The sequence below is a fragment of the Myripristis murdjan genome, chromosome 22 (assembly GCF_902150065.1).
Source record: "Myripristis murdjan chromosome 22, fMyrMur1.1, whole genome shotgun sequence".
Lineage (NCBI taxonomy): Eukaryota > Metazoa > Chordata > Actinopteri > Holocentriformes > Holocentridae > Myripristis > Myripristis murdjan.
Window position 1 is genome coordinate 21,335,873 of NC_044001.1, and position 13,916 is coordinate 21,349,788.

Genomic DNA, 13,916 nt, shown 5'->3' on the forward strand with positions numbered 1-13,916 from the left:
ATCATTTTCATGGCAACTGAAAGTCTTTCATAATATGATGTTAATGATAAATTCAGTTGGATGGCTCTGCCTGCACCAAAGCCACAGTTGAATGTTGCAGTTTCTTCCTCCTCCTCTAGAGGGCGTATGATCCCAGGCAGGCTGATAAGGAGGCAGGGAGGCAGGCACTGTTGTCTTTGGGGAATGAACGCTTGTCTTAAACAAATCACACAAATGACTTCATGATGATGTTCCTAGAACGGAGCTGTCCGTCATGGTGAGGCATCCAGCCTGAGGCAAACGGTTAAGCCAAGAGGGTGGGGATGCAGGTGACTAGATATCTTTAGTAACCCTGTTCTAGTAATCAAATCCTTGGTTGACAGTGATTACCAGCTTAGAAAGTAGAATTTCAAACTCAGCAGCAGGTCTAAAACTTTTCTGTTGTCTCCTGCCATCCCATTGGCCTGCTTCCCAGGTTACAATCAGGGGTAAATTGTTTTCATGCGCCAACTGCTAGAAAGTTGTCCTCAGGACCTTGAATGTAATAATGTAGGGCGAACCAGGAAAATGTTTTCAACACTCCCGGTCTAATCAAATCTTCCCTCATCCAGCCGGGATGGCACATTCTGCAAATATACATTTTTCTAAAATGAGTTTTTCAGAAAAAACACTAGTGAGCTTCATCCACAAATGCTTTTTTTGGGTTTTCTCATTCAAACAGGAACAGAGATAATACAGGATCTTTAATTAAAATTGCCAAGTGGAACAGTTGTTTTTTTGTGGGATCACTGCATGCCATAGACATTTTTAGAATAGAGATGTATTTAAGTTCTCAGCGACTGGCAGGCGCCCATGACGGCTTAAGCTGCAACCATCCAGCATTGTTTATGTTTTGTGGTCTGTAGAAGGATATGCTATTGTAAATGCCACTCCATTCAAAGGCAATGATGGGTGGGATAAGCATGACAGCAGACACATAGACTGAGCAATGTTAATGTTAACTGCCTTCTCTTTCTCTCTCCAGATGTGTGCACTATGGCTGATGGCGGCGAGTCCCTGGGCTTCAGAGTGGAGAACGGTCACTCCCATCATGCACATAGGCCTGTTCAACTCAGCAAGGTGGGAAGTGGGGGTGTGCATGTATGTTTGTGATTGTGCATGTGGACTTGTGTGTGTGCCTGTCCTCAGCAGCAGCTGCAGAGCTGTCAGAAGCCAGGCTGGCACCGATCCTTAGAATTACCATAATTAGGCTACTCCATCATAGCCACTGGTATAAACACAGCTTATTACTGTCACATAGACAGGATACAGACAGAGGGGAGGCTGCCCAACACACATACTGTGACCACCTCCTACACACACACATACACACCCTTGATGATAAAGCATGGGCCAAAGTCCTCGGTAAAAACAGTTGCCTCTGTTGCCTAATACTGTACTGTCATCCTCACTTCCTCTCCCCAATGCTTATCATTCATAGTGTAGTTTCTCTTTGTGAGTACAGTCAGACAGGCAGGCATTTTGTTTAGAAGGAGCTGACATTCCCATGCATCTTGGCTCTGTATGTGAGTCCTGGCTTTGGTCTCAAACTGAAGATGCCAGCCTAGCTAGACATCACCCTGCAATTTTATACACCTCTTGAATTCCATCTCAGATCAACTTTGCAAGACATACTCCTCTGTAAGTATGCAGGATAGTTGTCCCTTGTGAATTTAGGCAGATTGCATGTCTATTTCTGTCTTTTGTCGATTTCTGTGTATCTGGTCAGGTTTTTGATATGTAAACTAACTTTATTGAAGTAATTAAATTGAGCTTGGGTGCCCCGTTGGGAGTTATGGCTGAGCGTTGTGGTAATGTAATAGGGGAGAGTCTCAGCGCTGGTTCTAGCAGAGGGGAGCCGTAATGAGTGTGTGTGGTCATCCTGAAAAGCCATGTGCTAATGATGTAAACGTGGCTGGAAGGTTGAGGGTGTGTGCAGATGTGCGTTCATGCATTCATATTCACTTTGTCCAGTAGCGTTCATCTGATGTTCTGTGTCCTTTAGGCCACACAGTCCCAATTAAAATTGTGAGTGCATATTCTGCACACTTTACCAATGTGCCTATTATGCAGTTTTGGTTGAGTAAAAAAGAGAATGACGAGTGTTGACGTATTTCCTCATTGATTTAGTAGCAGTTAATTCGGGGCAAATACCCTGAAACTGTTGGTAATTTGCACGACTTCCATGTCTGTATTGTTGTTTTCTGTGTCAATACACACTGTGGAGTATTTGACCCAGGGTCAGCCAAGAGGTGGATTAGAGAGGACAAGCTGCTCCATTCTCCACTCTCTGTTTGGCTCTCTTTTTGTTTGCCCAGCGACATGAGTCAGTCCCACTGCACTGGGATCTGCACTGCACCACTGCCACTGCTGCTGTCTTTTACTGAGGAATAGAGACCGAATGCAAGAACGGAAGATAGGTGTGTGTGTGTGTGTGTGTGTGAGAGAGAGAGAGAAAGAGAAAGAGAAAGAGGGAGGGCTTATGATGAATGCGTGTGTGAGCACCCACCATTGCATACGTGTGTATGAAACCCAGAAGGAGAAAAAGAGAACAGAAGCTTCTTGGACTGCCTCTATCAGATGGAGCCAGATACTATAAAGGCAATAAATTAAAAAGAAAAAAAAAAAGCACAGGGCGAGATATTGGTGCCAGTAAATCTGATTGCTGCCATCGCAAAGAGCCGACTTTAATCCCCACACTGCCACCAGGTTGTTCTCTTGGACGGAAAAAAAAAAAAAACGAGTCGCTGGGTAGAAAATCAGCCATGTATCAGCGTAAAGGTGCACACATGCATGCACGCGGCATTCTGAGAAGTCACCTGAGATGGATGGGAGGGAAAGACTCATTTCAAGCCCCTTGTCATACCTTGTAATCGGCGGCCTCACCAGACTGACTACCTTTGATTAATTGGTCCGTTGCATTCCAATTTGTGCTCATTACCCCAGAGAGCGCTGTGTTTGTGTGTATGTGTGTTTGTGGAAGTGCTCACTATGCAGAGTTAACAGTATTGTTTACCAATGGGATATTGAATGCAATTTCCTGTGGCTGTGTGTTACTTAATGATATTTTTGCCTGTACAGGACCTTAGAAGTCCATTTTAATGCAATGTTAGAGTGCCATTATGAGCTTAAAGAATCAATTGAAGAAGTCAACCGAATTGGTCCAAGATAAGTCCTTTGAGGCAGCTTCACATTTAATTGATTTGACATGCGTTAGTTAAGTAATGCAGTTATAACAGCTTATTGGCAAAATAAGACTGCAAGTGTTCACGCTGTTCAAGGGCTGGGAGATACATTGATTTTGTAACAATATCGTGATGTGAAACTAGATATTGTCTGGGATTTTGGATATTGTCATATTTTGATATGGCATAAGTGTTGTCTTTTCCTGGTTTTAAAGGGTGCATTATGGTAAAGGGATTGCATTTTGTGAACTTATTAGACTGCTGTAGCTGTGCCTCTACCTGCTTGGTCCTCATATCCAACATCATCATACTCAAACTCTCTTGTGAGTGACCACTTTTTGAAAACACTAATAGTCAACCCTACAATATCATCCCAATATCGAGTTATTTGGTCAAAGATATCATGATGATTGATTTTATCCATACCGTTCTGTTTTGTTCACACCCCAAGTAATCTCTACTAGTTGAGGAACTGAGATGCAAGATTAGGACTATGTTTGGGATTTACAGGTCACTCTCGCACATACAGCTGAACCCACACACATATCCAACACATCATGCACTCAAACTACACAGATGGGAGTACATGTAGGAGGTAATCTGGCATGGTCTGGTCTCACCACATGGCACCAATCCACTACAAGGAATTCACACACGTAAGCAAACACCCACAGATAAGCACATTGGTCTGTTTTTTCACTACAATAGGAAAATATTCTTTCCATCCAATCTAGCAGGCTTCCATTCCTGTAATCTATCCGGTTAACATCTATCTATGTCATGAGGTTATTGATTATGTCTGTTTTGGGGTAATTTAGTGTGCAACCTAATCATTAAATACAATAATTGTGACATTTCTTGTATATGGTCAGGTTACGTTGTGCTGATTGGATTCTGCCGTGTCATTTAACTTTCTGATGGTATTTAATCATGAAATTGTGACATAGAGCCATAAACAAGAGTCACATCGTTGACGCATGGTAAAGTAGCTGGTGATGTCACAGTCTAGTGTTAAACCATAGGCTAAACATTGGAAAGGATTATTAAGCCTCTTTACTTTGTCGGGACCAGACCTTTAAGTAAGAGCATTTGAATGGATTGGACTTCACCCTTGCTCTGTCTGGATGTCAGTACAGAGTGACTGATTCACCTGATGGAACTGTTTTTGTTATTGCCCGGTGCACTGAGAGAGACCTGGGATTATATACAGTTAGTAGCTGGCTGAATTTATATTGTGCTTTTTAGCCTGTTGAATAATTATCTTCCTTTACTCTAGTCTCAGTGGAAGAGGAGAGTCTGAGAGGTGTTTTTAGCACTTTGTAGAATGTGTGAATATGAGAAAGTTTAATTATTCAGTTTCACTGCTCCTCTCTTGTCATGGGCTTTAGACTTCAAAAAGATACAGCAGATGCCTACGGATATTAGGCTATATCAGCTCCTTCAAACATGATCCTGTCCTCCTCAGAGCCACGACCATCCCCTCCCCAAATCTAAGAGAATCCCTTATTCTCGCCTTGAGTGCATGAATATGTGTCTGTGCATGTGAGGCGGTTAGTTGCAGAAGGGTGTGTGTGTGTGTGTGTGTGTGTGCGCGTGTGTGTTATGACTAAGCCCATCAGCTACCATCTGGCTGTGAGCAGGCTAATAATCTAGGCTTAATGCTGTCAGTGGAGTTAATGCTAAAACCTAGCCTACCCTCATCAGTCGGCCCCATTGTAAACAACTTGGAACGAGACGGAGCTGGAGCCAGAAATATAGAGAAAGAGACGGATAAACAGAGGGTCAGTTGGATCCACCATGACCCAGATCCGGATGTAATGGCTGAACAGGGGGCGCCCGGTGCAACTGTGGCCGTAGCGGTGCCAGCTGTGGTCCATCTAACTGACGAGGATCCTCGGCCATGCGTCTACCTCCCCACCTTGATCAAGCTGTTTATCCGGGACCAGTTGCCGGCCCAGGCGCTGTGCTCCCTCCTGGCCATGTGCTGGGTCTGGCCACCCTGCTGCGAGGCCAAGGAAAAGGACTTGTTCGTGGGCTCAGCGCTGCTCAGCCTGCGACAGCTCCTCAAAGACAAGCTGGCCCGTCTGGCCCAGGATGTGGCTGCATGCCTGGCCTGCCAGAGAGACACCAAAGGGGACAAACTGCTGGTAACTATGGGCTTCTGCCTGTGGGAGTTTGTAGCTATTATGAATTTTTGGTTTTGGTTGCTTTTGGAGTACAACCTGCTTTTTTGCCACTGCACTCATCATACGTCACTGTAGATAAGATAATCAACTAGCTGCCTAAAATGCAATGTAGAAAATGTTCATAGACGATTTCCAGCCTCTGCCGCCCACTATTGTGTATGCACCAAAAGGTAAATTGAGGTCTCACCGTATCGCAATAAATAGCACTTGAGGGAATGAGTGAAAAGGAAAAGTAGTAATATTCTCATAAGTGATACTATTAACCTGCATACCTAAGCTGTGAATTTTCACAGCACTAAAATAATTATCTCCTTGTATTCAGAAACAAATTAACACCATCAACAGAAATGCACTGAGTGGAAGTGGTGCTTAGTGGTGTAGATTTATCAATATCAAATGACTACTTCATAACATGTCAATCTTTGGCATTTTGATCTTCGGGGATTTAGATATATTTTCAGGGCCTGACAGCTGAAACGTCCTCTTGCATCCACACTACTCTGTCTCCACTTTAACCATCCCCCGGGAAGGTTTATAGAGAGGGCAGATGGAAGCATGTCAGAAGGGCATGGTGTTATCTGTAGCTCCATATCTCCTGCCATTTTATTCCCATTCCCAATGTTTATTAGTGGTGATTATATTGGTTCTTGTAGCAGATAGTGTCTTTATGGCTGTGTATGTTCTGTGAAATTGTCCCCTCGGTTGCTCAGTGTGTATCGTGTCACCTTTGGCAGCTGCATATTGTAGATAGACCAGGGTGCTTGGCTTGCCTCTGAATCACCTTGGTTGAGCTGTTTCCAGGTCAGGAGGGCAATGTGGGCAACACAGGGCCTCCCCACTAGTTATTCCACAAGCTTTTATTACATCAGGTCACATTTAATGTTTGTTTAAAGCATTTCCACTTTACCTTTCATTTGCTTTCATTTTGTTTTAGGCACATTTCAGTAGTAAGAATAGTGGATAGCGATACCATTTCTTTCCCTTTGTACTGGCAGTCATGCAGTGGAGTGGCTCTGAATAGCCTAAGGGACTTGGGTAGAATGGGTTTTTTAATCTGAAACTCCCTTCATTATTAAAACACACTCTCTCCCAAAGTCCTCTGAGACTTGGCGGAATAATATTTGTTTAGGATGAATAATAAAAGGCGTAAATGGGCTTGAGTGCGACGAACCCTCCCTCTCATCATCCTCTCTCCTCCCCTCTACTCTGTTTGATTTATGAGCGTGCGTCTTCCTTTATTGGTCTTTGAAACGAAGATGGCATCGTGGCACTATAGCCCCATAACATGGCAAATGAATCACCGGCCTGCCTACCGGCCACTGGTGCTCCTTCCCCTCTATCTTTCTCTCTCTCTCTTGCAGCCTTTGTATGAGTCTCTCTTTCACGGTGCAATGACAAGGCTCTTTCCTATGAGGGATGGGTAAAGCCAGCCCCAGGGACACGCCTGTATTTCATCCTCTCGCCTTTATCCTCTCCCACCCTGCGTTTGTTTGTTTATTTCAGTGAAGAGAAGGCCCCTCCGCTGGTAAAGCGCAAGGCTTCTCCTTTGATTTGAGCAGTGTTTCATCTGCAAAGTAGGCTGAGCTCTGTACATAATGACTCCATCGGAGCGTTGAAGGGAGATGGAGACAGTGTTTAGTGTTTATCTTGCAACCTCCTAGTTTAACAGAGCTGGGCTTTTTTTTGCATGTGTGCGTCTTCTGTGAGAAAAAACAAGTATTGGAATATGATTCATATGAGGCTGAATAAGAAGGGTGGTATACTATATCACCCTAGTAACTAAATGACTGTTGTGTGTGTGTGCCACCATACATGGGGAATCAATCACATCAGTAAGTGCCACAAGCATATTTCATGTACAGAATGTGGGGTTTCTCAACCTGATTGACAGTCTTCATTAGTTTCTGAGTGGATCGGTTGAGAGGAAGTATTTGTTTTAGATGTGTATGAGATGAAGACAATAAGGTGAATAAGACATAGCCTTATCAGCCCAGTTGTTTTTAATATGGCTGCCCTATCCTTCCTTACCTTTTCCAAACTCTTACCTGTCTTAGCCTTACCTCACCTTCACACACACCTTGACACTGCGTAGTCCTCTTATGGGACACTTACAGGACCAGGCAGGAACATATCTTAGTCAGGTACTTACTTGCTAAATCAAGCACTTATAATCCTTCCCTTAATTGGACTAGCCTATAGTGAATGTGCCCCCAACTGGTAACAGTACTTGGATTGTTTTATATATAATTTAGTCATTTTAGAAGGCAATTCCATGGATAGAGTGTTGATCCTGCAAATAATAACCCTTGCAATGAGGTACAATATCACACTTCATTCTTGTGCGAGGCCATAGTTCAGATTCCTGCTCATGTTATCACTATCGCTGCCATCCCACAGCCTCCCCTCTGGGAGTCAGCCATTCCTCTCTGTGTTGAGGTAACAAGCCAGAACAGTCTACATTGTACTGCTCCTATTGAGAGACTGGACACTGATGCAGCCCCTGGCCTCTCCATTCAGCCCTCTGGAAATTACACCAGGGTCACATGGAGCGAGGAGGGTGGAGGAGAAAGAGAGGAAGAGGAAGGAAAAATAGGGATACCTCAAAAACAGATGGAGAGTGTGAGAGCAAAGTAGGATGGATTGGAAGGTGGGGAGGCAGAGACATAGATGTTGATGAAAAGAGACAGATGACAAGAGAGGACGTCGCTGCTAGGGGAGGAATTCCCCTCTGTTTGCACAAGCCAAGTGGACAGACCGTCCACTGCTGATTGATATGCAGATTAGCAAAACAAGCCGGCAGCAAGCACTTTTTCTCTGCCTACGCCCACAGAATGGCCGACCGTGGGATCAATGGCTCGATCCCCATCAAAGCCCCACTCCGCCCCAGAGGCAAAGGTGTACTCAAGGCTGAGGCTTCAAACAGGGGCCTGACAGAGAGACAGGCAACAGGGTAGAAGGGCCTGGGAGGTGGCCACTAATGAGACAAGTTGAAGAGAGGGATCAACTGACCACCAGACCAAAGAGAGAGGTGGGCAGAGAGACGAGGGTAGAGGACATCCAAGATTGACCAAGATACCTTTTCTCAGCCTTTGGTCCAAGTTTAGCTGTGGTCCGTGAGAACGACCACGGCTCGGCTCTAGAGCGGACATGCCAGCATTCAGGGCAGGCCGGCTGCGGAGGAAGGGCTGCTCTCTGGCCCGGAGGACCCAGCGGCAGGCCACAGCAGCATGGAGGCTGCTCTACAGACTGCTCTTCATGGTGAGGGGGATATCCAGAGAAGTAATGACACTTTGGAAGGGAATCATCATTTCCGAGATGCTTTTTGATACTGTCGGTATTTTTTGATACTGTATTATTTTTTTTCCCTCGTAATGGGCTCATCAGCAGGGAGCATAGAAGTCAAAGTGGGTCTTTATAAGCACTCCACAGTGCTTTACAAGTATTACTGCCTCTGAAAATGAGTAGCATTAATAAGGGCTTGGTGGATTGTTGAAAAAGAGGTGATTTAATTTCAGAGAGAGAGAGCAGAAAAGACAGGCTGCCATTGTAGGTTTCGCTTAATTTAGGTCATGGGAATCTCCTGTATCGGTTTGAAATGAAAATGTCTTATGAGAGAAGTGAGAGAAATAAGGTTGAGATGTGTACGGTTAGCTTGGTTTTATATATGGTAAGGTAACACTGACAGGAATGCTGTTGGGAGCCCGGTGGATTTAAACAGTTTCTACCTTATGGACTGAGAGGAAATGACTTCATAGCTTCTTAATTCATTTTCTTTTTAACATGCCAGGGCTGACAAGCCTGAGAGAGGTTTTCTCATGTAAAGAATTTTTTCCCGTAATGGGCTTAAGGGCATACACAGTGAGGAGGGCACAAGTCGGAGCTCTCAAGTGTCAGCGAGAAAACACTGAGACAACCTGAATGGAAATTCAGAGCCGCGCTGTCGGATCCACTCGTCTTTCCCAGCGCTCCCAGCCCTTTTTTTCCCGCCTCTGCCAGCTCTCCTCCTCGGCTCTTAATTGGTTATTTGGGTTAGCTGTCATGCTGTGTTGGTGGGATTGTTGTGAGGCAATCGCCATTCCTGAGTCATAACAGTGTGTAGGTACCTCTCTCTCTCTTTCTCTCTCCCTCTCTCCAATTTCTCTCTCCCTCTCCATCTGTTTTTCTCTGCCCACCTCTTGTAGTCACGCTCCAGTGCAGGTATCTGCCATTTAAGAGTTGATGAAAATGTTATTTAGTTTGGGAGCTGTATGAGAGGGGAAAGTGTGTGTGTGTGTATTTCCCTGTGGTAGTGAGTAGATATTTGTGTGCATGCATGTGCATTTCCACACTCCTGATTACGTATGTGTGTGCCTGGCTGCATGGCTCTGCGATTGTGCCGTGTGTGTGAGGTGGACATGAGCCCATATCCCTGCAGTACATGTGTGTTACAAAAAAACAACTTACCAGCTGAGCAGCACTGCGTGCTATTGGGCGCACACACACACACGTTTCTCAAGACCCACGGCAGGCCTCCTTTTCCTTCTAGACGCCTGTAGCTGAAATGAACGGCAGATATTTCTGTTATCTGTCTCCACAAGGCTGCCCTTCCCCGTCTGGAGCTACCAGTGGGCTATTTGATGAATATGTCGCTCTGATATCCTTCAACCCCTGTGCTTCCTCCAGACAATCTCCCCCTGCCTGCCTGCTGCAATATGGAGTTAGCTAAATGTGTGTATCAGAGAATGAAGGTTGACTGGCTCTGTGTGTGGCATCTGTGAGGATTTCACCCGAACGTGCGTGGGATTTTGTGATCTTTAAATAAATGTTGTGTGTCTACACGTCCGTGGGTGACTTAATTGTTACATTCAGAATATGTTATCATTCTTAATGAATGCCAGAAGGTGTGTTTACGCCAAAGCATGTAATCAGAAGAAATATAGGGAAAATGTTTTTAACTTTTCCACATATTCGTTGCAGTCACTTCCTCGAAGTGGGCAAGCAAAAGAAAATATTACATATTCCAATCAAATAAACTAGTTTGAGCATTTTACATGTTTATTGGCTGGAGTATTAAAAGCTTTATACCATCATTTTCATCTGGAATACACAATGTGCTCCATTTGAGGTTTTTTATGAGGATTGTTATTGGAATATGAGGCTCTATCTAAGACCAGTCGATGTGTGTGTTATTTGTATTTGCTGTGTGTGTGTGTTGCTTTCTCCAGTCAGATGGGGTTTTACCTCCTCCGGTGCAGAGGGAGATGTTTGGTCTCCTCATAATTATCAGCCCACATTTGAAAAGCCCCAGAGTTGTGGGTGGTAGATGACTTGAAAGAGACTCTTTAGCCTAGACGTGGAGGCCATGGAGGGGCATTTCCCTGTCTTTTGCTCTCCCTCTCTCTCTCTTTCATTCTCACTGTCATACACACTCTATACTGTAGCTTGGGAGGACCGTCTCTGGAGTGACCATGCTGTAATGAGCTAGCTGATGAGTTGCTGGCTTATTAATGGAAGCCCTGATTGTCTGTAGGCTCTCTGGGAGTCATGGGAGGGGGCGGGGGTGTATAGTCCACACCAGGATCGGAGCTAAATGACACAGACGGGCTTTCACACACTGCCTGGGAAGTGTGTGCATGTGTATCGATGTCTGTAAGTGTCAGAGCGAAGGGTGTATTGATCCACGTTTGTTGCTACGTGGTCTTACGTGCTGAGCCACACTCGAGCGCTTGCTCATGCAGTATTTTAAATACCAGCACACACACACACGCCCACACACACACACACACAGTCAGGCAGACAGATAGTGCTGAGCAGCTGTTTTGTTTGGCATGGTGGCCGTCCCACAATGCTGTGTTGCTGTGCAGTGGATAGAAACCTGCTATTACTGGCACTTATCAGCCTGTGTTGGATCAAGTGACTGGACACAGATTATAATGCTACATCATGTCATTCACACAGACTGAGGAGGACCAGTCACCATGACACCATTTTTAAACCTAAAAATCACATCATAATTGGCGGCTTGTATGTTACAGTGTGAACCAGCTTAGTCCACTGGTCATCTCAACAGCTTGTCAGAAAAGAAATTAGGATACTTATGTGCTGAAGTACTGTCACTGTTGTACTTGAAAAGGCTCAAGTTATGCCATACTGTTAAAATAACAGCAAACTTTTTATAATATATCAAGACTGGAAAGATTTTTTCCATTGACTACAGTGGATGGTGGGTTCAAAACAGCTTTTTTTTTCATATATCGGGAAATATGAAAGCAACTCTGACAATAGATTTTACCTCTGCCACAGTGGTTCATAAACTAGAGAAACTTACCCGCCACAGGCAAAATTTCCCTGTGCTTTGCCGGGGGCTGATGCTAATTTCCCTCCCCCAGGCAATACAGTCCAATATGAACTGATGTGGGTTATCTACTGTATCCAGCGCCTCTGTAAATGGTATTGCGCCGAGTGCTTCGTGAGGTTTCACCCATCAAAGGCGTACAAAGCGGATCGGAGGAAATTGTACTAGTGTGATTGAGCAGAGGTACTACAGACAACTCTGAGAAAAATGGAGATGCTGTACCGAAGCTATGCCCCCCCTCTACCCCTCCCTCTGAGCCTTAGTGGAATTGATGTGACACAAAGCTGCATAACTGTCCATTATGGATTTGGAAAAATAATGCTATCAACTGTATATCCAGCTAATCTTTTGGACCTACAGTCAAATCTTTGATGCAAAGCCAGTGAGCATGACTAAGTCTCTACAACACTCTTTAAATATTCACCCAGGGGAATCGCTGCCCATGTACAGCACACACAGTTATATACTCATTATTTTATGCAGAAAGGGGTGTGAAGTGCCATCATCAGTGGTGGATAGCTAAATCAGGGAGGCAAAAATGTGTGCATATGCATGCCCACGCATGTGTGAGTGGGTGGGTGGGGAAGGGATGTTGGAGATTTTCTGTTAACATACTCAGGAAAGAACAGTAGAGTTGATATTATCCTTTCTTAATGGGGACAGTGCACTTTCTCAAGTGATTATATTCTCATTTTGCCCTGTTGTCTGGCATATCCCTTGCCTCATGAAATTAAACACACACACACCCTCTGTTGCCCTCTGCAGAGTGTGGACACGGTGTGCACTCTCTACCAGTCCTTCCAGGATGGGGCAGGACCAGGCTCTGGGGGTCTAATGGAGGACGCCAAAGAGCCCACGGCAGGACAGGGACCAGGCTTAGGGTCGGGTCCCAGGGGAGAGGCCACCCTGGTCAGGCCCTGCCCGAAGCACATGAGCGCCACTGAGAGACTGCGCAAGGTCATCCAGGAGCTGGTGGACACGGAAAAGTCCTATGTGAAGGTGAGAGCACACACCCCTCGATTGCGTCCACATTCATTTAGGAAATTAACCTGAAGATTGGAGTAAAGAAGGTAAACTCTTCGTAGTGCTTCCTAAGGGGAATGTCTGACCTGAATCAGAATTCATCAAAACTCAGTACATCCTTTTGAAATAATGATACAACACTGTAGCTGCTCAGTCAATGGAAGGACGGACTCTGCCTTAAGGTGCTTGCAGGTATTCCAGCGCTGTCCCAGTTTCACTCCTCAGTTTAATCTCTGTAGATTCATAGTTCTTGTGATAAAGACGGAAAGCGCCGCAGCATTTCTGAACCTCATTCCCGACTCTTGACTCGTTTTTTTTTTTTTTTTTTTTTTATTGGCTGCATGTGCCGTCAATCACAAAAGGTAATTTGCACTATACCTGTCAACTGTCAAACTGTCTTTTGGCGTTTTATACGACTCGTAGCACATAGGAGAGATATAGGACATAAAAAAGCAAGTATTGCAACGCAGGTAGAGGCAAAGCTCCTCCCTCCCTCCCTCCCTCCCTCCTTCCTTCCCTCCCTCCCAGCCTTGTGTTTACCTTCTCCTGCCTCTTCATTTAGCTGCCCCTTTATGGTTCAACCCTTTCTTCCCTGCTGTACATTAAAGAGCTACTTTCATGATCTCCTTGGCCTGCCTCTGTCATGCCTGAGCTTATAATCCCAAGTTGTCTTTTTTCCCCTCATGGCATTTCTGCATTTCATTTTGTTTCCATTGCATCCACTCAATTTGCATCTCACCCTCTGACTACCTCTCTTCTTCTTCCTCTTCTCAGTCTTTTTTATCCACCACCCCACACCCACTCCCCTTCCTGTGCATGCCATTGATTTGTAGTTTGGGGAGGAGATAGTCTTCCCATTGTGGCTTACTACAGTGGAGCCCTGTTTGCCTGTATCCATCAGCGTGCCATAGCCTGAGCTACAGCGCTTGCAGTGTGTGTTGGTCTGTGAGGGAGGGGGGGGGGTTTAGCGAAGAGAGCAGAGCAGACGGGAGCTCATAAATCCACCTAATGAGAATATCCCCAGTGATACCAAGACAAGCTGCAGCCACATTAAAGGAACGAAAGAGAGAAAGAGGGAGAGGGAGAGGGAAAGAGACGGAGGGAAGAGAGGGAGAGATAAGGAAGGAGGAATGAAAGGTGATTTGATGATCAAAGGGGTTTAGAGGACAG

The 13,916-nt window shown here is 45.1% G+C and overlaps 1 protein-coding gene across 1 annotated transcript in view; it reads left to right on the plus strand.

The window, feature by feature from the left end:
* tiam2a (TIAM Rac1 associated GEF 2a) overlaps positions 1–13,916 on the plus strand; it is a 78,657-nt gene that overhangs the window by 52,900 nt on the left and 11,841 nt on the right. The window contains exons 15-16 of the mRNA XM_030044180.1: positions 1,004–1,098; positions 12,489–12,722. Of these exons, the coding sequence (XP_029900040.1) occupies positions 1,004–1,098; positions 12,489–12,722 (329 nt within the window). The remainder of the gene's footprint in view (positions 1–1,003; positions 1,099–12,488; positions 12,723–13,916) is intronic.